General features: G+C 50.2%; 1 protein-coding gene across 2 annotated transcripts in view; it reads right to left on the reverse strand.

Moving 5' to 3' along the window:
- Window positions 1-1,730: 1,730 nt before the first annotated feature.
- The window catches only part of APC2 (APC regulator of WNT signaling pathway 2), a 53,427-nt gene continuing 29,858 nt past the window's right edge, over window positions 1,731-25,299 (reverse strand). For both annotated transcript variants that reach the window (XM_007489346.3, XM_056822240.1), the window contains exons 8-15: window positions 22,602-22,700; window positions 21,980-22,355; window positions 21,509-21,604; window positions 19,142-19,281; window positions 18,305-18,382; window positions 17,012-17,128; window positions 14,113-14,327; window positions 1,731-13,133 (exon numbers count right to left, since the gene is read on the reverse strand). In XM_007489346.3, coding sequence (XP_007489408.2) covers window positions 7,790-13,133; window positions 14,113-14,327; window positions 17,012-17,128; window positions 18,305-18,382; window positions 19,142-19,281; window positions 21,509-21,604; window positions 21,980-22,355; window positions 22,602-22,700 — 6,465 coding nt within the window. In that variant the 3' untranslated portion in view covers window positions 1,731-7,789. The remainder of the gene's footprint in view (window positions 13,134-14,112; window positions 14,328-17,011; window positions 17,129-18,304; window positions 18,383-19,141; window positions 19,282-21,508; window positions 21,605-21,979; window positions 22,356-22,601; window positions 22,701-25,299) is intronic.

Consider the following 25,299-nt stretch of genomic DNA (forward strand, 5'->3'; position numbering starts at 1 on the left):
CGTGGAATTGAGAGGGTTCAGGAAAGGCTTCCTGTAGAAGGGAAGATTTTTAATTGAGACTTAAAGAAAGCCGGGAGTGGGGTTAGTGGTTAGAAAAGAGGAAGGAAAGAGTTCTAGACCTAGGGAGACAACCAGAGAAAATGCCCAGAGGCAAAAGATTGGAGTGTTGGGGAGAAGCAAGGAGGCCAGTGTCACTGGAGTAAATGTTAGGGAGTAAGGTGAAAGAGACTGGAATGTCAAACAAAGCATTTCATATTTGATCCATGAGGCAATTGGGAGAGAGCCCCTGGAGTTAATCATTGAGTGGAGGAGACATGCTCAGACCTGTGCTTGAGGAAAAATTCCTTTGGGTTGAATGAAGGATGGATTGGAGTGGGGCAGGCACCTACCTTCCAGGATGGTTGTGAAGAGCAAAGGAGATGATATTTATAAAGGGCTTAGCAGAGTACTTGGACCATGGTTGGTTGGTTGTTGTCCTTCATACTCAAAGAAGACCAAAATTACATCAGTGTAATGTCTTTTGACTCCAGTATAAATGGGATTTAAGTGAGGCAGATTTGCACAAAATCATTGCACAAAAACCTCACACACTCTTCTGGAGTCATTGAAGTCCAATGGTATGACAAAAGTCAGGATATCTAATGATGGTTCTGGGTGCCATGGATGGCCTTGGCATTTTTGATCTGCCCAGGTCCTGGGCACTCCATGTTGCCTGCTTCATGGCATCCATGGCTGTTGGAACACCTTGTTCTCATCTACTCCTTTACCCCTTTAAGTCACCAACACGTTTGAGACCTGTTGGCTGCCCTCAACCTAGTTTATCCCATCTGCAGGTAGACAGACATCAAGGAGGTCTTGGTGAGCCCTCACCCCAGAGGTGCTACTGTTCCCTGAATACATGGTGTGCCCTAGTAGGCACTTAATGAATGCTTCTTTCCTTCCTAAGGTTACCCTTCTGGCTCTAAAATTTTATTCCTAGTGTTAAGAGGTCTTCCCCAGCAGTTAAGCTTTATACAGCAGATATTTCTGACTTTGTACAAGGTATCAGAACTTTCTAGGACTAACAGCCAGTTGGTTTTTGGAGTCCCTTCCAGTATTAAGTACTGTGACCACCAGCTTTTTCTCTTTAGATGGGCTTAGAGTGCTGGGTCCAGCCTGGGAGAGAGGGCTTCATGGCCAAGATATGGAAGGGAATTGTTGGCTCTATAATGTTATTATCACAAATTTATGGATTGTAGTACCTTATAAGTCATGTAAACAGACAAATATTCGTTGAGTGAATATCCTATGCTCTTTAGTAGTCATTTTGGATCTGTGAATTTATTGGAACTTTTCTGAGTGGGAAACTACATGAAGACAAAGTGTAGCACCTTCCAAAACAACTCTGAGGTTGGCAGTGTAAGTAAGTGCTCATTTTAAAGATGAGGAAAATGAGCTAGAAGGTGTCAGAGCTGGAACTGAATTGGATTTTTCCTGATTTTAAATCCAGTGTTCTTTTCTGCCGTCCTCTGCTAATGACAGCTAAATGACATCATCTGGTTTCCCCTTTGTCCACTTAATTGATCTCTCTGCTCCGGTAGAACAAGTCCAATGTCCCTTGGAGGATAGGGTTATGATTGCGTGTGTTCAGAGATCTCGCCCTTTGTTGCAGATTGCACCAATTTTCCCAGGAATTGAGACTGCCCACCCAAATGGAAAGAAAAGAAACAAAGTCTGGGCCAGTCCCAGAGGGCAATTCAACAGCTTAGTTTATTAAGTGAAGATGCTAAAGGTGCCCTACAAGTCAATTGCCTGATCTTCCCATTTCCCCTTTCAATCAGACAAATGGCTCTGTTTTATTTTAGTGGAAAAAAAAAAGGAAGGTGGGGGGAGAACATTTAATATTTACACACTTCATTTTAATACTGTCCAGAGTCCCAGTAAAATGACCCTCAGTACTGATGGTAGGGAGGTGAGGGAGAGCAGGAAGTGAATAGTCTAGAGAGGATGGACTGGAAAGCAGTTGGATGAGATGGGCGAAGGCAGCTTCCTTCTTGGGGCTGAAAGTGAGCATCACACAAACCGGATGAGAACAGAGCCAGGGTCTGGGGAGAAGAACCGGGGTGGCATGTGTTTAATGGACATGGTGACAGATCAGAGGTGTGAGGTAATGCTGTCCGCTCCTGTTGCTTCAGGAACGTGTGTGTTGCCCTACATCCAGGACCTTGCTGTGGATGGATGGGGCAGGGCTGTCTTTTCTTTGAACTTTGCCGAGCACACAGTTCTACCAGGTATGACACACCAGCTCCTGAGCAGCTGGGAGATAGCGGGCATCCTGGCTGCCCGAGGGGTCATTTCTCCCAAAGGTTAAGTCCTCCCCCTTTGGGTTGTTTGTTCCACCAACAGATGAACCCAGAAGGAAGATCATAGACGGGCTGAACTCTGGAGAAGACTTGCCTGATGGAATCAATCCCTTGTGAGGAGGCAGGCTTCCTGCCCCTCCGAGTCCCCAGCCCGGATCATTTGGTGACGGCGGTGCATAAGCAGGAACACACACACATATCCACTGGCACTGAGAGCACAAAGCAGCGAACCAGGTTAACAGCTGAGTGGTACTGGTAGCATCCCTATGGTGGGATAAAGGCTTTAAGTGATAGTTATGTTTGGTATATGACAATTTGGTTCCTCTGACCCAGCTGACCAGTGTATGGATGTCCACTGTTCAGTGACCACACAAACTGCCCCCTTCTCTACCTGTGACACTTCCTGCCCTCCCCCTTTCCCCTCTGGTTTGGGGATGGAGGTGGGAATGGCGTGAACAAAGCTGATGAGTGTGAGGATGAGGGCTGTGAAGGGGAGGCAGCTGGAGAAGCCACGGGGCTGGCCGCTAGCTTGGGAGGCCTGGCTGTCTCGCTACTCTCAGAGCTTCAGCCCCTGCTTTTGGCACCGGCCTCTGTAGATCACATAGGAAAAAAGAGCCCAAATATCTGGGTGCTCTTGATCCGGCCCAGAGATGAAGGAAACTATCCCCTCGGCCCCTGCGAGGGAGCAGCGGCCAACTCTTACATATCCACACGCTCCCTCCAAAGACCACGTTGAATTGGCCTGATTCACTCCTGATGGCTTCCAGGATGGCCTGGAGTTTCAGGCTGGTCGCCTTCCCCAGAGGCTGGGAAGGGAGGGACCGTGCCCTGGCTGGCTTCAGTGCAGCTCCTAGGGCAAGTGGTGTGGAGCAGAAGGTTCCTTAGCCTTTGCTCAAAAGAGGTTAGAACCGAACGCATGTCCTTAAGTGTAGCACCAGGTACGCTATATAATACCATTCTTGTGTAAATCTCCCTACGCTCCAGCGTGTGTCCATCGGATCAGCCAACCCTCACTCCCTTGGGAGGTAGATCTAGCAGAGATTCTCCCCATTTCACAGGTGGGGGAAACAGGCACAGAGAGGTGAAGCAACTTGCCCAGTTCACCCAGCGAGTTGGTGGCGGGGGGCCAGGCACAGCTCTGATCTCTGAGCTGAGGCCCCTCCTTCAGTAACCTCTAAATGGCTTTCCTAGGAGGACAAAAGGTTGTGGGTTGGGCTAACTGCCTGCGGTGAGCACCTGAGACTCTAGCTCTTTCCCATCTAGTTTACCTGTTAGACTGATGAAAATCTAACTGTCTCTCCACCTTTTTCAGTCTGCAAACTTGCTCTCAGTCACATCTTCTCTTTGACTGTTACTTCCAATAATAGGCAGATATAAGCTCTAACATTCACTAAGATCAGGCATCCTCTCTCCACCAGACTTGCTCATCACCTTCTCTTTAATCGTTGGCTACAGGACGGGTTCTACACACCCAGCTGATTTGGCCATGTTGAAAAATGAGAAACAAGCCTGTCCCTTCGCCATATTCTCTGTTAAAGTGGAGACAGAATTGGAGTGTCTTTGGAGGACAGTCTAATTTCATGGGTCAGGCTTGGAGGATCCCAGTGGAAGAATCCTCCCCTTTTATTTCTCTGAGGCTGAAGCATCCAGTATTGTGTGAAAGGGAAATGAGGATGAAATCAGTCCTTGGGTTTGGGTTCCAATTCCAGACGTTGGTGGCAGACATACAGGTTACATCTCCTGCAATATTGGCATGGAAGGGGTAGAAATCTCCAGTGGGAGGGACCCCACAAAGCCATTGGAATTGGGTCAACCCATCATCTGTGTTAGAGCCTTTTTAGTAGGCTCCTCACTGAACAAGGGCCTTCCTGGCAAAAGAGAACATCGACTCGACTCCCCATCTGAGATGTTGGAGATGCATCCTCCCAATAAATAAACTCCAGGTTGGGAGATGGCTTTTCAGGTACATTCCCAAGACTCCTGGCAATTGACTCTTCTATATGGTCCCTCAAAATGGTGGCCATGGGTGAATTTGGCTAGGTGGCTGAGCATGGGAAGACTGAAGAGGTGTCAGCTAGAAAGAGGAGTGGGGTGAGTTTCCCAGCTTCCGAATTTAAATTTTCCTTTTGTAGACTTGGCAAGAAAAGACCCTAAACCGATCAAATCCAATGGGAGGCTGCTTTCCTTCCCCCAGGGGATCAGGGTTAATAGAATGAATTGAATCCATTTGCCCTACTACTGGCCCAATTTGTACTGCTCTATGTGCTCTATGTATTCTTTTCTTCCTGGAATCACAAAACATTCAGACTAGAAGGAGCCCTAGAAATGATCTAGTCCAGCCACCTCATTGTACTGAGAAAACTGAAGCTAGGGGTCTCACATAGATTAAGCCTCTCTACCCACCAAGAGTGATTCTTTGCAAAAACAGCTGGAAAAGAGTTTGCAAAGGGCAGCTGTTTCTTGAGCCCAAGATTCCACAGGGAAAGAGGTTACTGGCTCTTTGCAATGGAAATACTTGGACGGGAAACATTCTAGTTCAGAGACTAAATGAGTGTCTAAGGACACACTGTCCTTCCTGAGGGCTTTCGATCTGAAATATTTGAAAGTGTCTCTTCCAGGAGCCCTACCTCTGGAATACACAATGAGCAGATAGAGCAAGCTTTTTCAAAGCAAAGGAGGAGAGAGATGCAGAGAGGGACAAATAGGATACACCCTGGCTCAAGAAGAATCCAACCCTGGTTAATGTGGGCAGTTAGCTGTTCCAGGGCTTCTGTAGGAAGTAAGTTGTGACCTCAGTCCAGTTCCTGATGGATGAGTCACTACCCTACAAAGCCACAGTTCAGTTAGCAGAATCAGGCTAATGTCTCCGGTTACTTTGGTTCTTTCCCTTCTTCCCGTTCTTGCATCTGACCCTTCCCACACCCACCATATGGCACAGTATAGGTCGATACTGTTTTCTGATACTGATTTCTTTCCCCCTCTGTGGACCTTCAGCCCAATAGCAAACTGACACTAGCCACAGGAGGAGATGACTCCCTCAGGAGTTCTGCTAATTGTTTGGCCCTTCAAATTCCTTCACAGAATCTCAGCTAGGATCTAAACCATCACTAAAAAGGAATCTCAATTGCTTCCCTGATAGATGGTCATCCACCCTCTTCAAAGATTGCAGTGATAGACTCCACCTTCTGAGGTAGGCCATTCCTCTTGTAGGCAGTTCTAATGTACCTTCCAGAGTCTCTTAAACCTACCTTCAAGGGCCAAATGGAAACCAATTATTCTCCAGCCTCACCAGTATGTTCTTCCCAGAGTCTTGGCTTGGCCAAAGTCCAGGGGGCAGTTTGTCTCCTTCTGCCTGTGACACTCCAATTTGACTTTCTAGAGAAAACAGTGGATCACCTCAAGGAGGGTTGCTTCCTCCCCTAAAGATACCTGCTGGGAGACTCCTGCCATTTTGCATTTTTCACCAAAAAATCATAAAAAAAAACCCCAAACAGATGGTTCCATACCCCACATATCCCCCAAACTATCACATAAGAGCATTGGCTCTGCTCTGTACAGTCCTTTTAAAGTGCGGTTTCATAACAGAAAGAGCTTGCCTTTAAAACAGCTCAAGAGACCCTCACTTTCCAGTCCCTCTCCTCTCTGTTTCTCTGTTTTCTGTCATACACTCTGGCATTCTTTGGTCCCTTCTGCAGCTCAGTTTCTGAGAGGATCCATCGGCTGGTTAGTTGCCCAGTTAGCATGTGGCAGTTGCCAAGGAGAAAGCTTGACCGTCTTGCTAGTTGTTGTCTACACAGCTAGATATCTCAGCAACAGGCCATGTCGGGGACTAGGCAAGAGATGATGAATGGCTCAGTATAAACCTATTGCCCCCTGAAAAGTGCCAACAAACTATTCCAACGACAGGTGAATTGTAGCATCATCCACCTGCTACGAGGACAGTCAGTGTTATTCTGGGTGTTTCTCAAAGTCTTCCTGCCAAGGACAATGTGAGCCTTCAATGAGGACAGTCACCACCTCACCCTGGAGGTGAGCCCCCCCATGCCAGCTAAGGGAAAAGAGCTGCCTGTGGTTTCTTGGTCTAAAAGCAGCTGCCCAGGTAAAAAGAGATCAAAGCCAGAATGCCAAAACGAATACGGATCTGTCTTCCTTCCTATCCTGGCAACCCCTTTGGCTCCCACCGGTCAGTCCTGGGTGGGGGGGGGCCATCAAGGAAGTGGCGTCACTGTCGGCCCTGGGCTTCTGGACTAACAGCCTCACTTCCCTAAGAAATAAGGTGCAGTTCTCTTTCTGTCTCCCATCCCTCTTACCTCCACCCCCAAGCTGGTTTACATAACGCAGACAAAGCTCAGCAAATTAGTCATTACTGAATTACTGGGTTGCATTAATTACAGGCATTTGGCCCTGCCACTAACAGCTCTTCTGCATCTGGTGGGCTCGATGCCTGCCCTGTCTGCTGCCCTCCCCAGGGCTTCCCCCTAACTGGAAGTCTCCTTCCTGGGCTTCCTGTGGTGTTGACAAGCTGTAATTCATCTATATGATGTTTATAACTGGTTATTAGTGCTGGATATGTGAGAGAAAGCATGCAGCAGAGAAATCTGCATTAAGGCTTGGCTAGAAGGTGGCTTTTCACTTGGGCATAGGAAAGCAGCTGTCTCAGCCAGGATGACTCTGTTTGGGGCATTGAGGTGCTAGAGGGCAGCCAGTGAACAGTCCCCCAGAGGAAGGCCCTTCCGCAAGCTCCATGTTTCCTCAGAGACCTCTCTCTCTCTCTCTCTCTCTCTCTCTCTCTCTCTCTCTCTCTCTCTCTCTCTCTCTCTCTCTCTCCCCTCTCCCTGAACCTATTGGCTCTAGACCCAACTGCCCTTCTCTCCTCGCTCTTTCCTGGGTTCCAAAGAACTGGTCTCTTTTTCCCTGCCTATGTCTCTCTCCTCGTGGTGGGGGGAGGACTCCCAATGACATCATTATATGGAGAAAGGGAGCCCTCCCATACCCAACTTTGGACTCTTCTTCATAGTGCCCTAGGCCTTGTGGGTCAAAAACAAATGCCATTCATTACTTCCACCTTCAGGAAGGACAATTTTCTGGCCATGAGCTCTGATCAGAGATGGAGAGGGAGGAGGAAACTCTCATCAGGAAGGAGATGACCAGTTCCAGGTCTGAGGTTATGGTTAGTGAACCCTCAGCCAGTCTCTCTCTTCCTCCCCCCCCCCAGAGCCCAGGTCTGAGCCACCGATCTTTGAAAGCTAGTTTTCTCTTGTACTTGGCTGAGTATGAAATAAGAAAGCAGCTTCTCGAACTTCGGTCTTTTGTACACGGGGCATCTTGGATAAGACTGCAGCTTGCTGCCATGAGGGTATTAGTGGAGGGAGGCCCAAGCAGGCCAGGCGGGCTGCAGTTGGAGGGTAGAGACGGGGAGAGGTGGAGAGAGACCGGAGGACAAGGTTCTATTCACCCAGGAGGCCGGCAGCTTTCTCCACAGCTTTGTCGGTCATGGCTGGCACCACCATGGGACTGGGGATATAATTGAAGGGGGTAACTCGGGCAGCCCGGCTGGGAGAGCTATGGCGGCTAGAAGGGAAGGCCCCTGCTGGGGCCGTCAGCCCCTCATGGGCAAAGGAGATAGCGGCAGCCACCTTGGAGCTCGGTCCGTCCACGTCACTGCCAAAGTAGGGGGCCGATGTACCACTGGCAGGGCCACTGGCTGTGTTCTTGGGGGGCTCCCGATTCTCCAGGGTTGGCGAGGTGCTGGAGTTGGTTTTAGAGGTTGAGAAGTCTTCTGTCTGGACCACAGCATCACTGGTCTTCCTCTGGGGACTTGGACTGTCCTGCTGGACTGTGCCAACAAGGGGCAGGGCCGTGGAGGGGAGCGTGCTCTTCAGGATGTGCGGAATGTCTTCATCTCGAATCCTCCGCCATGTGCCCTTGGCAGCTGTCAGTTGCGCGTCCTGGCCCTCCCCGGCACCTATCTGGGGGAGGGGCTTGGCTTCTCCATCACTCCTTCTCCTCCCACCTCCGGCCTCAGCTCCGGGGGGAAGACTGGGGGCGGGACTGCCGGACCGCTTGACCACATTGATGTGGGGGGAGGAGGAATAGCGTTTGAAGGGTTCCGGTGGGGGCGTAGCTATCTTGACAGGCAAGCGGGATGGACTCTCTGAGCTGGTCCGGCGGGGGAGACGCTCCCCTGAGGAGGCTCTGGGGCCAGGCTGGGGCCTGCCTTTGTCTGCTTTGAGCTCTTCACAACGAGAGGAACAGAGGAAGACGGCAGGGACGCCTGGCCGACTTCGGCGGGGAGAGTTGCTCTGGGACAGGGGAGCGGCGGAATCAGAGCGGTGCCGGAGGAGGAGGTTGGAAGACTCCTTGATGAAGGTCAGCTGTCGCAGGAAGCCAGACCGGTCTGACTCGCTGCCGCTGGATCGGGTGGACGCCACACGGACCAGATTGAGCCTGCCGCCCGCCTTGACTCCAGCACCCGGCTCCTCGGGGACAGGCATGCCGTTCCTCGCCGGGAACGTCTTCTTCGCGGGCTTCTGCATGAACGGGATCCGGACGGGAGATTTCTGCGTTTTGTGCTGTCTGGAGATCAGAGCCTTCACTGGGGCCTTGACCTGGGGGCTGCTGGTGCCTGCTTTACCCCCAATGGCCGGCACTGGCTTACTTAGCTGGGAAGAAGGTGGGGACTTCTTGGAGGATGTCTGGGATGGGGTGGAGGTTTGGGAAGAGCCTGAGGAGGGGGTCTTGGCCATTCGGGCAGGGGGTGTGGCACTCCTCTTGGGTAGTGTCAACTCGGCCATCTCAGAGATCTTCCCCGGCCGGTGGAGGCTCCGGGACCTCTGCTGACTGAGAGTGAGGGGTTTGGCAGGGGGCTCCGTCTTGGGAACGGTTTTCTTTGGGGGAGATCGAGGCTTGGGGGTGCCCTTGGCCAGGGTGGGCATGTAGATGACTGTCCGGCCACGGAACACGGCTGGCAGGTTGGACACGGGCTTCTGGGCACTGTTTGGCTTTTCTGGCCCCCGGGACATCCGGCGGTTGAGGGTCCGGGCCTCCCCTCCTTTTTTGCACTCATCCGCGGTCTTATTTTGTTCCTTCTTTTCTACCTCTCCTCCAGCATCCTTTCCCCGTCGCTTCTGCTCTCCTCTTCCAAGGGTTAGCGGTAGGGTGGACCCCACTGACAGGCCAGACATAAAGGAGAGGATGGAGTCAGACTCAGAGGAGGGTTCCCTGGAGAAGGATGTTGCCGCCGCTGCCGCCTGGTGCAGCCAGGTCACGATGGAATTGGCGCCGTCTTGAATAGCCTGCCACTCCACGCTGTCCAGGTCTGAAGCTCGGTCTGAGCCCACCTCCTCCCCCAGCTCCCTCCGTAACTCTGCCTTTCGCTCTTTGCTGCCAGCTGCCTTGGGGACTCCTTGCTTGGGCTTGCGCTCGACCTTCCGGTGCCGGGCTGTGTGGCGCTGTCTCTTGGGCATGGCCGACCCAATACACCTTTGCAGTAGGTCTTCATCCGAGTTGAGGCTGGGGGAACTAGGAGAACTGTCCCGACCAGGAGCTGGTGGAGGGGGCTTGGTCAGTCCAGGCTTGCGAGCCTGCGCGTGGGGCAGGCCCCCTTTGCCGTGCAGCTGCCCACCGTCTTTATCGGAAAGGTCTAGATCACTGAGGGAGCTCACAGAGGAGCTCAGGGAGTAACACGGTGGGGTCTCATCCGCGATCAGTTTATGCTGGGATTTGGTGGGCATTCGGGACCTCATGGTAGATGATGGCACCACTTTGGGCTTGGGCTCCGCCTCTTTCTTGCCCCCTCGATGCTCCTTCTTTGGAGCCCGGGCTCCTGCTGGTGCCTTCCGGGCTGGCGCTTCGGGGGCATCATCGGAATCGTTCTCGTAAAAGCAGTAAACTGCCTCTTCGGTGGGCGTAGTGTGACAGAATGACTGGAAAGCGACATCCCCGTGACCCCCGTTTGGATGCGAGCCGTCCCTCTCAGAGTGGGCGCTCCTGGGCCGGCTGATGGGCAGGTTCAGGTTGGGCAGGTTCTTGAGAGAGCCTCTGAGGGGCTCGGTGCCCCGGCACGCCCCTCCTGCTTTGTGCTTGGAGGTAGCCGCCATCTTGGTGGGAGTAGAGTGGCTGGAGGTGACCCGCCGAGGGATCGGCTCCCTCTTCTCGGCCCGCTGCCCCTGACCATCCTTGGACGGATACTGAAGGGTTTCATCGCTGAGTGACGTGGCGCTGGAGAAGTTGACTGGCGTCCCCTCCGCCGAATCCGTAAAGGAATCTTCCTCTTTATACGGGCTGCGGGAAGGCCGTGGGGTCCTGGCCGCCATGCTGGGATGGGCATGGGCAGGCACCAGCATATAGACGGGCACGTGTAGGGCCTTCTTTCCTGTGGGCAAGCCTGGCACCAGGGCTGTCTTGACCTTTCGGAAGCGAGAGGGCATCGCCGAGCTGATGCACTCTTTCAAGATCTCCAGGTCATCCTCCGAGTGGGTCTCCAGCCGGGGCCGGCCTCCGTGGGTTCCGTCCACTCGCTCCTCCCTCCTGGGCTCCTCCCGCTTTTCGTGTCCCACAAAGTGGAGTCCGCCTCCACGCTCGGGGAAGGGGGGCAGGAGCTTGAGCTCCACGTCCTTCTGGACGTAGTGTTCGTGGAGGGGGAGGGCGCTGAGGCTGGAGGCGCACGAGAAGTTCTCATCGGGCTTCTCCACGGTGAAGTAGATGGTGCTGTCGAGGTCGGGGGGCAGCTGGAAGCGCTCCTTGAAGTCCGTGATGTCCATGAACTTTTTGACGTTGTTCTCCCACTGCAAGTTGAACTGGCTGGTCTCCCGCTCGGGGAGGGGCGTCTTGCTCCGGCTGGGGGGCATGGTCTGCCCAGGGCTGTCGGGGAGCTCGCTGGGGCTCACCGTGCCGCTCACCATCTCGCTGCAGGGGTCGCTCTGGATGGAGCTGGCGATGGAGGGGCTCTCAAAGCTGCCCAGGGAGCTGACCGAGCTGCAGCGGCTCATGACCAGGGGCGTCTCCTGGATGTAATTCTCCGAAGAGCTGGAGGGGGTCATGTCTTCCTGCCGGGAGGGAGAGGCGCCCTCTTCCTCCCGGGTCTGGGGCAGGAAGGTCTGGTCACACCGCGGGGCAGGGATGGCCACCGGGAGCGAGGCGGTGCCCCTGGGCCTCCAGTCCTCCTCTTCGGCCTCCCCGGGCCCAGGCTCCTCCAGGATCTCCAGGGAAGAGTCGCTGTCCAGCTCGTGATCTTCACTGCGGCTTCTGGCGTCTAAGCCGTGGTCGGCGGAGGACAGGGAGGAGAGGGAGCTGCAGCGGGAGAAGCAGATGGGGGTGTCTTCCACCGAGTACTTCTGCAGTGTTTCCGCTGCCGGAGCTGGCGGGGCCGAGGCCGAGAGCTTCTCCGGGATCTTGCTCAGGCCCTCCCCGGTGGGCAGCCAAGCCTGCTTCCTGGCTGTCAGACCCGTCCCGCCGCTGGGGAAGGGCACTGCGGCCACCTTGGCCATGCCCTCCAGCAGGGGCACGTGCTGATACGAGGGCGACAGCTTAATGGTATGCACGTGGGCATCTGCGGCAAGCTTGCCCTCCCGCTCATGGGGCCACTCCCCAGGGAAGGCCGAGGACCTCTGCAGCCCGTCCTGGGGGTCTGGCCCGGGCAGGACGGCGGACCCCTGAGCCAGCGGCTCTGCCCTGTCCGGTTGGGCCGCCAGGATGTTCTTGAGGTCCAGCCGGCTGGGGCGCTGCTGGTACCTTTGCAGCTCCTCCCGGTAATCCGCAAAGGAGGCCCGAGGGGAGGGCTTCATGTGCTCTCGGGGGCAGTAGCCGTCGCTGGTGCTGCTGCTGTTGAGGCTGTCATTGGACAGGCTGGTGTAGGCTGCCTTCAGCCTCAGGAGTGGGTGGGCTCTTCCTGCCCCTTCCCTCCTCCCTGCCTCTGGCAGCCTGCATGGCGAGCAAGACTGGGCCCTGGCCTCGCGGGCCTCCCCGGGCCCCGACGGCCAGTCTAGCCCGTGATCGCCGGAGCTTAGGCTGAAGCTGTCCTCGGAGGACGTGTGCAGGGCCGAGATGTCCTCCACCAGTTTGTCGATCTTGGCCACGGCCACAGACAGTTTGGTGGCCAGCTTCTCGGCCGCTGCCGCTGTCCCTTCCATAGCCCCCTTCTTGACGTCCATGCTGCCCCTGCCGCTGCTGCCATCTTCCTTCTCTGCTTCAAGGCCCCGCCGTGAGGCCGGCGTGCGGGGCAGGGCCTGGCCCTGCAGGAAGGAGCTGTTGAGGAACATGGACAGGACCGAGGGATTCCCCACCTCCACGCCTGGGGCCAGGGTCGGCACATCCTCGTCATCGAAACAGCCCGAGTCCGATGCATAGTCCTTGACTAGGCTGTCCAGGTGGCGGAGCGGTGGCTTCTTGGCCACCTGGCCCTTCAGGCTCTGCTTCTCCATGGTGTCCAGTGCTTCGGCCAGGTGCCTGGCGTCCAGCTCAGCCTCCAGGGCCTTCTGCTTGCGGACGTAGAGGCTGGGCATGCAGGAGCCCGGGGAGACCACGGCCGCAGTGTCCTTGTACTTGAGGGGCCGGTGGGTGAGCAGGTTGCGCAGGGCGGCAGCGCTGCCCATGGCGATCATCTTGTGCTTAGAGTGGATGAGGTTTCGCAGCATGCTCACAGCGCCCAGATCCCAGAGCAGCTCCTGGTCCCGGGGGCTGCGGGCTGAGAGGTTCCACAGGGTCCCGCAGGCGTTGCTCACGATGGTCAGGCTGTGGGACCGCAGGTGCTGCAGGAGGGTCTGAAGGCAGTTATGGTCCCGCAGCACCTGCCTAGAAGGGAGAGAGGGGAGGGGACCTCCGTTAAATCAGAGCTCCCCTGCTTCAGGCTTGTGGGGAGGGCAAGGGGGCTCTCCAAAGGCCTTCATCCCCCCCCCTTCTTTTTCAATTTTCTAATGCACTTTAATGTAAAAATTTTCAATTTTGATATCCCGGATGCAGATTCTACAGTGCTGGGCATTTATAGTTAGTCTGCCTGTAAGGGAGGGCACATTATCCTAGACTATAAATAAACATATTCTATTTAAAGTTTAGGCTCGACCTGATGATCTCCAAATGCCATGAGTCCATGCCCATTGGGATGGCTCCAGAAAGAGGGGTTTCTTTAAATGTGAAGTAGGGGGCAGTGAGGTGGCTCAGTGGATAGAGCCAGGAGGCTCTGGAGACTCCTGAGCAGTCCTGGGTTCCAGTCTGGCTTTAGACACTTCCTCTCTGGGTGACCCTGGGCGAGTCATTTAACCCCTCATTGCCTGACCCTTACTGCTCTTCTGTCTTAGAACCAATTGGTTCTGAGATAGAATGTAAAGGGGTTTTTTAACTCAATTTTTTTTATTTTAATGCAAACCAGCAGAGATTGGAGGAGTAAGAGGAGCCTGACTTTCTCTGCTGAGCCCCAGGGAGGTAGAGCAATGGGGACAGAATTTAGAGGAAGGCAGATTAATCACTGAAGGCCAGGAGGTCATGATCACTCCCTTCACTGGAGCTCTCCAAGCAGAGGCCAGAAGGTAGATGTTCCTTTATGGAGGATACTGTTAAAGGGGACACTGCCTGGGGATGGACTGGGCCAGCTATCAGCAGCTCACCTGGTGAAATGGGAACCAGATTGAACACGGAAAAGGGTTCTTTTCCACTTAAGAGAATAAAAACTGTTTCTAAGCAAGGTCAGCATTTGTTTCCAAATGAACAGCAGCTTACTTTCCTAGAATTTTAGGGTCTAGGGGAGAGCAAGAGTAGAGGGAGAGACTCGGCTGACCTGTAGTCCTCTCGGGTGGCAATGAGGCTGGACACGTTCCGGAGGATGCCCCCTCCGCTCTCAATGATGGCCAGTGAGTTACTCTGGCACTTATAAGTGAGCGTGCTGACCAGGAAGCCCAGGGCTCCATCCACTAAGCATATGGCGGCCTTGTTCTCCGTGCTGTGGGCCGACAAGTTCCATAGGGCACTGAGGACGCTCTTTAGGGTGGACTCCTGGGCAGACATGAGAGAGGGAAAATTGAAGTCATTCCTTGTTCATCTGGGGCCATGGTCTCCGACCTTTGAGACTCCACCAGCCTGGTCATACCCAAGCCCATCCCCTTCCAGCCACACCAACCTCCAGTCTTCCTCCCTGCTTGGCTTCTGGAGAGAAAGGATCCTGCTCCCAAGGGCTGATAGCTTCCTCTCTCCTTCCCTCCCAGTCCTCCCTTCTACCTGCCTCTCCAAGCTTCCCTGAAACCAATTTCTCCTTATCCTTTTCCTTGGCCCATTCCTTTCTCTCCTGCTCTATGTGACTCTGGGTCTTCTCTAACCCCAGACAATATTCAAGATGAGGTTAGAAGAAGTGGTTAGAAATGGCAGAAACAGGGAAGAAGATTGTAGAAGTTCCTTGAGGGCACAACCTGTGGTCCTCCCCTTCATCATCTTCATCAAGAAAGATTTTTAGCAAGCATTCACTATGTGCTAGGCACTGGGCTAAGGACTAGGGATAGAAAGAGGAAAACAATATGGCACCCATCCTTAAGGAGCTCATTGTTTAATGGAGGGGGGAGGAAGGGACACAATATCTAAGCACGTATGGATATACAAGACACACTCAGGATAAATAGGGATTTTATAAATGTCCCTTAGCACCCAAGGCACAGTAAGTGTTTGGGAAATGTTTGTGGATTGAGAGAATTAGAGGAGGACCATAAGGTCAGAGTGATGCAGTAGTAGGAACTGGGGACAGGAAAGGCAAAGATCCAGGTTCCAGTCTCATTCTGCCCCAAACTAGCTGGGTGACCCTGGACAAGTTCTTTTTGCTTTCTCTGAATCTTAGATTACTAATCTGTAAAATAAGGAAGTTTGGGGGATGACTGAGTAGGTCAGTGAATTGAAAGCCAGACCCAAAAATGGGAGGTCCTGGGTTCAAATGTGGCCTCAGACACTTCCTAGCTCTGTGACCCTGGGCAAGTCACTATCCCCTTTGCCTATCCCTTACCACTTTTCTGCCTTGGAACCGATAGACAATATTGAATCTAAGATGGAAGAAAAGAGTTTACAAATAAAGAACTGAGATAAGGAATTTTGGCTTGATTGGTAGCTCCCAAACTAAGGATCCCCTCTTTATTGCAAGGGGTGTGCATATGTATTTGCATATCTATATCTACATCTCTCTCTCTCTCTCTCTCTCTCTCTCTATATATATATATATATATATATATATATGTATGTAAGCTTATCCACATATGTGTCAGACTCTTTTTTGACTTTTAATTAGCAGCAGGAAAATATTCAGCGTCATCGTATAAAAAAACAAGCATGCATTTCTTCTGCAGACTGAATAAATAGTGAGTCTCACACATCTCAGAGCATTCCTATTTCTCAAATGTATGCAGATGCTGTTGTGTCTAACAAAATATGCATCTGTCCAAAAGCATTACAGAATGTGCAGTAGTTTTTTGTCATCGTGTATTTTTCTCTTCTTTTTCAAACCCTTACCTTCCATCTTGGAATCAATACTGTGTATCTGTTCCAAGGCAGAAGAGTGGTAAGGGCTAGGCCATGGGAGTTAAGTGACTTGTCCAGGGTCACCCAGCTAGGAAGTGTCTGAGGGCAGATTTGAACCCAGGACCTCCAGTCTCTAGGGCTGGCTCTCCAACTACTGAGCCACCCAGTTGCCCCCATTCTTTTGCTTTTTTTGGACTTGGTTTTCCTTTCTGTAAAATGGAAGGTTTATTTCTTTGAGGTCTTTCTTCTATTTTCTAGAGTCCAAACCTGATACTCTATCCACAGAAAAGAGCACTATTTTTCTCAGTAAAAAGAGGTCCTCTTTCTCAAAAAGTTTTCACAGAATCTCTGCCAAGCTCACAGAGGTCCATCATCACCAGCCAGCTCGCCTGGAGGGTCTCAAAAGTTTCTTCTCATCTTAGGCCCAAGATGGGCCGATCCTCTGATCTCTGAAGCTTCCCTCCCCCCCCCCAAGCCCTTTTCTGGTCTGACTTCCTGGAAGCCCGAAGCTTCCTGAGAGCCAATGACCCTCAGTGACCCACTGCCCCCTCCTGCTCCCCAGGACACTCCATCAGTCAGTGTACCCTCCGGCCCTCAGAAAACTCCATGCTTGATGGGCTGAGGAGCGAGATCAGGCTGGAAATCAAGCCATTTTCTTCAGGGCCTGGTGGGCTTCCATCTCTCTTTCTCTCATCCATAAAGAAGGACTTTTTCAAATGGAGAGAGATGTGGTTGGGACCCCCCAAAGCATTATTTTATCAGTCACCGGACACTCATCCTATAGCTCCTCTCGTGGGAGTATATGTGGGGTGAAGAATGACATTTTTGTCATTCCAAAGGGGTTCTCCTCCTCAGGTCTTCCTCTTTAATCTGGGGAGGGGGAGAGACCAGGATAGACCATCCCTAGCCCAGCTCAGGACCCAGAGGGCAGAGGCACACTAGAGCACCTGCTACAGGCCAGTCACTGTGCTCTGTGCTTTATAAATATCTCGTCTGAGCCTCAAAATCACCCTAGGAGGCAGACACCATTGTTATCCCCATCTTGCAGTGGAGGAAACTGAGGCTAACAGAAGTGGACCAATTTGCTGAGGGCTGCCCAACCAAGAAGAGTCTGAGGCTGGGTTTGAATGTGAGTCCTCCTGACTCCATGTGTACCACCTGGATAGCATTGTCCCAGGGCTCACCTTGGTCGCTCGAAGGGCACACTGCATGAGCCCGGTCATACTGCCCACCTCCCGAAGGACCTTCTTGCTGTTGATGTCCGCCCTCCAGGACAGGTTCCGAAGGATGCTGGACACCACCTAGAGGAGAGGGATAGAGAACGATGGAGATTCGAGAGGGAAAAGTGTAACATCTTAATCTCATGTGTTAAAGGAAAATGAATCCATAGTGCAAAAAACGGGATGGGGGATCTGTGGCTGATTAGTTTACATGGGGAAAAAATCTGCATATTGATCTTTTTTACTTATTTTTGTTTAAATGTATTATAAATAATATAAATAAATTATTATATAACATGTTATATGCTTTATATAAAACAAATATAAATATATTAACATATAAAAATTTATATAAAACAATTATATTATAAAATATATTAATATATAAAATTATATATTTATATAAAATAAATATGATATAAAATTTATATAAACTATAAAATATCATATAAAATTATATCATAAACCAAAGAATATAAAAAGACCTATGCTTTTACTTGTTTATATCATATTTTATATTATTAATCTATTTAAGTTCTATTTATATATTATATAAACTAGATTTAATTCTATTCTATTCCCAATATAATATTTTATATCATTAAATTAATAATTATTATTTATTATTTATAGATAAAACCCTGCTTTTCTGCTTTGTAACTACTCTAAGACAGAAAGGCATGGGTTAGGCAAAAAGGGTGAAGTGATTTGCCCAGGGCCACATAGGTAGGAAATGTGGAAGGCCAGATTTGAATCCACTTTCTTCCAACTTCAGACCTGACTCTCTATCCATTGAGCTATCCAGCTGACCCCTAGAAAACAATTCTTCTAAAAGAAGACTTGGGGATCTAGGTGGACTGCAAGTTTAGACTACAACAGTATGAAGCAGCAGTCAAAAAAGTGAATGCAAGCATAAGAGTCGTGTCCAGAATAAATGAGAGTTGATAGCTAATGTCTTGATAAGGATTGACAGTATTATGTTCTGTTCTGGGGCTCTCTCCAATTTAAGGATGAGCATGACAAACTGTAGCACCTCTAGAGAATGGACCTGGAAACCAGGCCAACAAAGAGTGCCAAGGATGAGGATAGGACCTAGTGTGGGGCTGACACCCACCTCCTACACCTGGACGCCATCCAATCCTGTCCTACAGTCTCCACAGCTGCCTGTTGCCGGTGGCAGACAAAGTCTGCACCTTCTGTTGGGTTCTGGCTCTGGGCCCACCCCATGCTCTCTCTCTGAGACTTTATCCAACCTACCTGGTGGAGCTCTTCACTATCTGAGGCCAACTGGGCCACGATGGCCTGCATACAGCCCCTCCGGGCACACAGTGTGGCCTGCCAAGGAGAGGAGATGGACATTAAATGGAGGACTCCAACGTTAGAGAATGGCTCATCTTGGAGCATCTCCCTTTACTATCCCATGTAGGTGCACCCAGGGATCTGAATTCCCCCTCAAGCATGAGGCACCTGAGGAGTGCCCTGGGATCTAGTCATGACTCTGTAATGGATCTCTACAGGACCCTGAATGGGTCACCTCCCCTGTCGAAGCCTCTCGTCCTCTATGGAATAGAGGCTAGATGAGAGAGTTTGGAAAAAATTCAGGTTATGGGGAAAAGGGGCCACAGAAAGGTCCCCCCACTGCCAATCCGTATGGCAATGGCTGCCTTCTTAGAAGGAAGAGCTGTAGAATTCAGCGAGCAAATTCCTGGGGAGTCTACTCCAATCAGGGTATCACATTAGGTGCTGGGAAATCAAAGACAAAATCCAGTCCTTGCCCTCCAGGAGCTTACATTTTACTGGATGCACAAAGTATGTGGAATGCCTTAGAAACATTAGAGAATATCCAGTGTGCAACATTTTTTTCATTTTACTGAGGACACAGGCTCATCCTGGGGAAGGGACTCGTCCAAAGTCACTTTGCTGGTTGGCTTTTTAGGACAAATGCTAACCCATGAGGAAGTCCCAAAGGGTGCCCCTCACCTCTGCCAGGACTGGACCCTTCACCCTCTCCCAAATGAATGATCCTGTCCTGGGTTGAGGATGGGGAAGCACAAGAAGGTCAGGCATCCCCCTCCCAGCCCAGCACACACACACCTTGTTGACGACATCCCCAAAGGTGAGATTGGTGAGGGCCATGCCCGCGTATCGCCGAAGGGCCAGGTTCAGGGGGTCGTTGGTCATCTTATGCATCTCATAATCCACCTGCAGCAACTCTGCCACCGCCTGGAGCCCACCTGTGAGACAAGAGCCATCGCAGCCCATCTGATACCCCCCCCCAACCTCCTCTGGAGTTTTCCTCACTAAAGATGGCAGCAGGTCCCATACAACAAGGGGCTGCCCTCTACAAAGATGCTTTACTCAGGTGGGAGTTTAGGCAGATATACCCAATTCTCCTGACAGCCTCTGAGAGGCCAGAGTCATCTCCACATCAGGGTGAGACTCCAAAAAGTCAAGTGATAAACATTTATTCAGCATCTTCTATGTGCCAGGCACTGTGCTAGGTGCTAGAGATACAAAAAGAAGCAAATGGCAGTCCCTGCCCTCTATGAGCTTACAACCTAATGGAATTCTGAGGTAGACATGCATTATTATTCCCATTTTATAGATCAGGAAGGTGAGGCTCAGAAAAGTGACTTGTTCAATGAGGTCACATAGAACTGAGATGAGACCCAGGCAGGTTGACTCCTCCACTCAGGGCCATTTCCACTGTCCCATTCTGTCTGCAATCTTCTATCATCATTACTTAAAAACAACAACACCAGAGCTTGGGTTCTAGCTTAGGATCTAGACTAAAGTTGGGCTTTAGTCTAGGTCTTTGAGGGCCTAGAACTCCAAGAGCATTCTGTAACTATTATCCTCATTTTACAAATCAGGAAACTGAGGCTCAGACTAAGCCTCTTGTCTAAGGTCACACAGCTAATTAGTAATAAAATTGGGACTTGAACTTAGTGTGCTTCCCCTGTATTATTCCACCTTTTTTGCCTTAATCTACCATTACATAGGGTCGTACTGGATGCATAAGGGACCATCCCCTTTGGTCTTTGCTGCTACCATCATGGCATTCCTGGGCTACCTAAATTCTTCCTTTTCACAGATATCTTGCCTCAAGGGAAACCCACATTTTTCATCAGTCCAAAGCTGAGGTAGAAATAGCTTTGCTTTCAGCATTGACCCCCAGCCTATATTTAAAGATCTCCCCCAAAATGCTGTGGCACAACAACACAGTTGTGCCCTCCGAGGCTTCCCTCCCCCCTTCTTCACAAGGACCACCCTCAGGTGCATGTTTTCAGGATGTCAATGGCAACCCCACAGCACATCCCAGTAATGGTGCCTGCCAGCCAGGGGCAAAGCCACTTTTTCTCCCCACTCCCCCTCACACCTGTGCTCCCTAGAGAATCCCAGAGCAGAAGGCAAGTCTCAAAGCATGGACACATAGTCAGCCAATAGGATTTCTGGGCTCTACTCAGCTGCAAAGCAGAATCGTGTGCTGGACAGCTCCCCTCTCAGTCAGCACGGCCCAAACTGGTCCTCATCTGGCTCCCAAGTCGGCCCTTCCTCCCAAACTGCCCTGATCTCATAGGCTGAGCCGAACACAACTTCACAGCGGTACCAGCTGGGCACATCCCTGTTAGCCCACTTCAGCTGAGTCTTCATTTCCGCAAGGAAGTTCTTTTCTTCCTCCCTATTTGATAATCTATTTCCTCTCCACAGAAGCTATTCCAACCCTTCTCTTCCCTCCTCAAACCCTCCCCCTGGACACATATCTAGCTAACGGCCTTGCTTTGGCTTTCCTGAAAAAATAACTGAGATCATTTGACCATGAGCTCCCTTTTCTCCTGTTCTCTTCATTTCAGATCCCTTGACAACATTTCCCCTAGTATGTATCAAACAAAGACTTCTCTTAGCTAAGATCAGTCCCTCCACAAATGTGCTGGCTCCTCTCTTCTCTGGACTTCTCCATCAGACCTGTCTCTCCATAGTAACCCTGTCTCTCTAATCTTCAACTTTTCCCTATCAAATGGTTCCTTTTGGTAATCTCAATGGATTATGGATTTATTATAATCTTAATGCAAATGACATACATTTATATTGATATAGGTACATATATACATATATATCTCTAGACCTGGTTTTCTTTTCTTTTCCTTCCTTCCTTCCTTCCTTCCTTCCTTCCTTCCTTCCTTTCCTGTGATCTCCCTCCCTTCCACCAAGCAGGTAGCAAGGACCCTTCCAAAGAAGAATTGACAGCACCCAACAGTGGATCTGTTCTTTCTTCCCTCTTTCCCTCCCTGACTTCCTCCCTCCCTCCTTCCTTCCTTCTATCCTCTCTTCTTCCCCCTCTCCCTCCTTCCCTTCTTTCCTCCCTCCTCCCCTCCTTTCTTTCTTCCTTCCCTCTCTTCATCCCTCCTTCCCATCTTCCCCTTTTTCCTCCCTCCCTCTCTCCTCAGTACAGATACCTACCGAGTTCATTCATGGCCCGACGGTATTCCTCATCAAAAGAGAGTTTCATCACTGCACACGTGGCCTGGCAGATCTGTGGTTCAATGGGGACGGGCCCTGAGAAAAGGAGAAGGTCACTCAATGCCCAGAGGCAGGTATGGAATCTGAGGCCTACAGAGATGGGATGACTCTTGCAAAGTCATACAGGGCAATAGTTGTGATAATTTCTGATATTTCTAAAGCACAAGAAGCTTTGCAAAATGCTTTCTCCAAAGTGATCCTGGCGGGAGGATAAGGGAAAGTATCATTATTCCCATTTGATTGATGCGAAAACAGAGGCTTTCGCCCATGGTCCCCCAGCAAGGGCATGTCTAAGGTAGGACAAGTGAGTGACAAGGTCAGGGTAAGGCACCCAGGTCTCTTGGCTGTTTCCAGCAGGTACTTCCCCTTCCCAGTCCTCCACAACCTTCCTATCCCACCCCACTCACTCACCAGCACCCCCCTCAGGGCCCTGGCCCCCATCTTGGGCCTGCATCCGTAGCCAGTCCCAGCAGGTCTCAGAGTAGGAGCGGATCTGCTCCAACACATGGAGGACTCTCATTTCCTTCTTGGCCTGGCCCTCATCAGGCTGGGAGAAGATGATATTGTGCAGGGCCGCATTGGCCCGCATGCGGGCATCCTTGGCCCCCTCAGAGGGGCCGGCCTCACGGTCAGCATCATGGAGGATCTGCAGCAGGAGTGGCAGGCAGCCGGAGCGGCGCATGGCCACACAGCTCTCCTGGGAGCTCGACATGGCCAATAGTGTCCGGGCCATGTCCTCCTTATCCCTTGTGGCCAGCATGGACAGTAACCAGAACACCACCTCCACCTGTAGGGGTGACAAACAGGCTCAGTCTTCCCGGATGACTCTTGTTCTCTATCCCCAACTAGATGCCCAAACCTTGCTCTGCACCCCTTCCAGATCCTCTGAGAATCCATCCTGTCCCCCATCTTGGGACAATTCTGCCTGGAATCATCCCCTGCTTCCCGAGGGAACCATCCTGAGACCAACCCACACAGTACAATGCCCCCCAGGCCCTACTTGTCCCAGCTCTTGGGACTTTTCAATTATTACCTTGTTGTTGCTGAGTTGGCTGGTCCCATCCTCTGGGTGTGTGGGAGCTTCTGCCTCTCCATCACCCTCTGAGCCTGTTGACTTTGTCCCTAGGAGGGTCTGTGGGAAGAAGGGGCCTTATGTTTCTTGTTCTGCCCTCTGATACCATGTGAGTATTCCATGGAGCTCTTTCCTGGGCCCTTGTCTCTTCTCTCTCTTTATACTCTGTGATCACATCAGGTCTCATGGGTTCAGTTGTCACCTCTACACAGATGACTACCAAACCCATATACCCAGCTCTCATCCCTCTCCTGAGTTCTAGATTTGCCTGATGGACATCTCCACCTCAATGTCCCAATTGCATCTGAAACAGCCTATCTGAAAGAGAATTCATTGTCTCTCCCCATCAAAAACTAAACCTTCTCCTCCTCCTCCTCCTCCTCCTCCTCCTCCTCCTCCTCCTCCTCCTCCTCCTCCTCCTCCTCCTCCTCCTCCTCCTCCTCCTCCTCCTCCTCCTCCTCCTCCTCCTCCTCCTCCTCCTCCTCCTCCTCCTCCTCCTTCTTCTTCTTCTTCTTCTTCTTCTTCTTCTTCTTCTTCTTCTTCTTCTTCTTCTTCTTCTTTTTCTTCCTTCTTCTTCTCCTCCTTCTTCTCTTTCTTCTCATTCTCCTCCTCCTTCTTTTTCTTCCTCCTCCTCCTCCCTTACCTTCTATCTTAGAATCAAAACTATGTATTGATTCCAAGGTAGAAGAGCAGTAAGGGCTATGCAATGGAGGTTAAGTGACTTGCCCAGAGTCACATAGCTGGTAAGTTTTTGAAGCCTGATTTGAACGCAGGACCTCCCATTCCCCTTCTTAATTTCCTTGTTTCTATCAAAGGCACCTCTATCCCTCCAGTCACACAGGTTTGCAACCTATGAATCATCTTACACTCCTAGCTCTCCCTCAGCCCTCACATTCAACCAGTTGCCAAATTCTCCCTTTATAATACTTCTAATTCCCATTCCCTCCTTTTCCCTCATAAAAGGTATCCCTTTAGACTGGGTTATCACAATTTGGAACTATGCCCAAAGGGCTATAAATCAATGCATACCCTTTGATCCAGTAATACAACTATTAGGCCTATATCTCAAAGAGATTAAAAAAGGGGTGGGGGGAGACCTACTTGTACAAAAACATTTATAGCTGCTCTTTTAGTGATGGCAAAGAATTGGAAATTAAAGGGTTGTCCATCAATTGAAGAATGGCTGAACAAATTGTGGTATATGATGGTGATGAAATACTATTGTGCTGTAAGGAATAATGCACAAGATGATTTCAGGAGAGTTGAAAAATAGATGCAGAAAAAACCTTTGATAAAACACAATACCCATTCCTATAGAAAACGCTAGAAAATATAGGAATTAAAGGGCCGTTCTTCAAAATAATAAACAGCATTTATTTAAAATCATGAGCAAGTACCATCTGTAATGGGGTTAAGTTTGATAGTTTCTCAGTAAGATTAGGAGTGAAGCTGGGATGCCCATTATCACGACTATAAATGCTAGCTTTAGCAATTGGAGAAGAAAAAAAAATTGAAGGGATCAGAGTAGGCAATGAGGAAAATAAACTATCACTCTTTACAGATGACATGATGGTATATCTAGAGAATCCAAGAAAATCAACTAAAAAGCTAGTGTAAATAATCAATAACTTTCGCAAAGTTGCAGGGTAACAAATGAACCCACATAAATCATCAACATTCCTATATGTTTCCAACAAAACTCAGCAATAAGAGGTAGAAAGAGAAACTCCATTTAAAATCATTCTAGATAAGACAAAATACTTGGGAATCTACTTTCCAAGACAAATTCAGGAATTATATGAACATAACTACAAAACACTCTTCACACAAATAAAACTAGATCTAAACAATTGGAAAAGCATTAATTGCTCATGGGTAGGATGAGCTAATATAATAAAAGTGACAATCCTACCTAAATTAATTTACTTATTCAGTGTCATATCCATATCAAACTACCAAAATACTTTTTTATAGAATTAGAAAAAATCATTACAAAGTTCATCTGGAAGAACAAAAGATCAAGAATATCAAGGGAACTAATAAAAAAATGTGAAGGAGGGAGACCTAGCATTATCAGATCTCAAACTATAGTATAAAGCAGTGATCATCAAAACTATATGGTACTGGCTTAGATAGAAGGGTAGATGAATGGAATAACTGACTTGGGGTAAATGACCTCAGCAAGATAATGTTTGATAAACATGTAAGGATTGAATTAATATTTCTACCGAGATATATATTTTATAATGTTTATTAGAAAGGGGAGACAATCATTCTTCTAAGTAACCTGACTACGAGGTGCCTAGCCTGAAAGTCTCTTCCCCTTTCCTTCTTACTTGCCTCCTCTCTCCCCATATTTGTTCCCAAAGCAAGAAGCCCCTTCAGGACTTCCCCCCTCACTCTTATTGATGTACAACACGTACATGGACACAAACCTGGCATACAGGTCAAACTACTCAGGAGGGGTAGGGAATAAACTTCCTTGACACAAACCCAAACATCCCAGCTTTTGGGACAAGGACCCACTATTTGACAAAAACTGCTGGGAGAATTGGAAAACAGTATGAGAGAAATTAGGTTTAGAATAACATCTTCTACCTGTACCAAGATTAACTTAGAGTGGGTAAATGACTTAATTATAAAGAGGGAAATCATAAAC

Source organism: Monodelphis domestica, chromosome 3 (assembly GCF_027887165.1).
Source record: "Monodelphis domestica isolate mMonDom1 chromosome 3, mMonDom1.pri, whole genome shotgun sequence".
Classification (NCBI taxonomy): Eukaryota; Metazoa; Chordata; class Mammalia; order Didelphimorphia; family Didelphidae; genus Monodelphis; species Monodelphis domestica.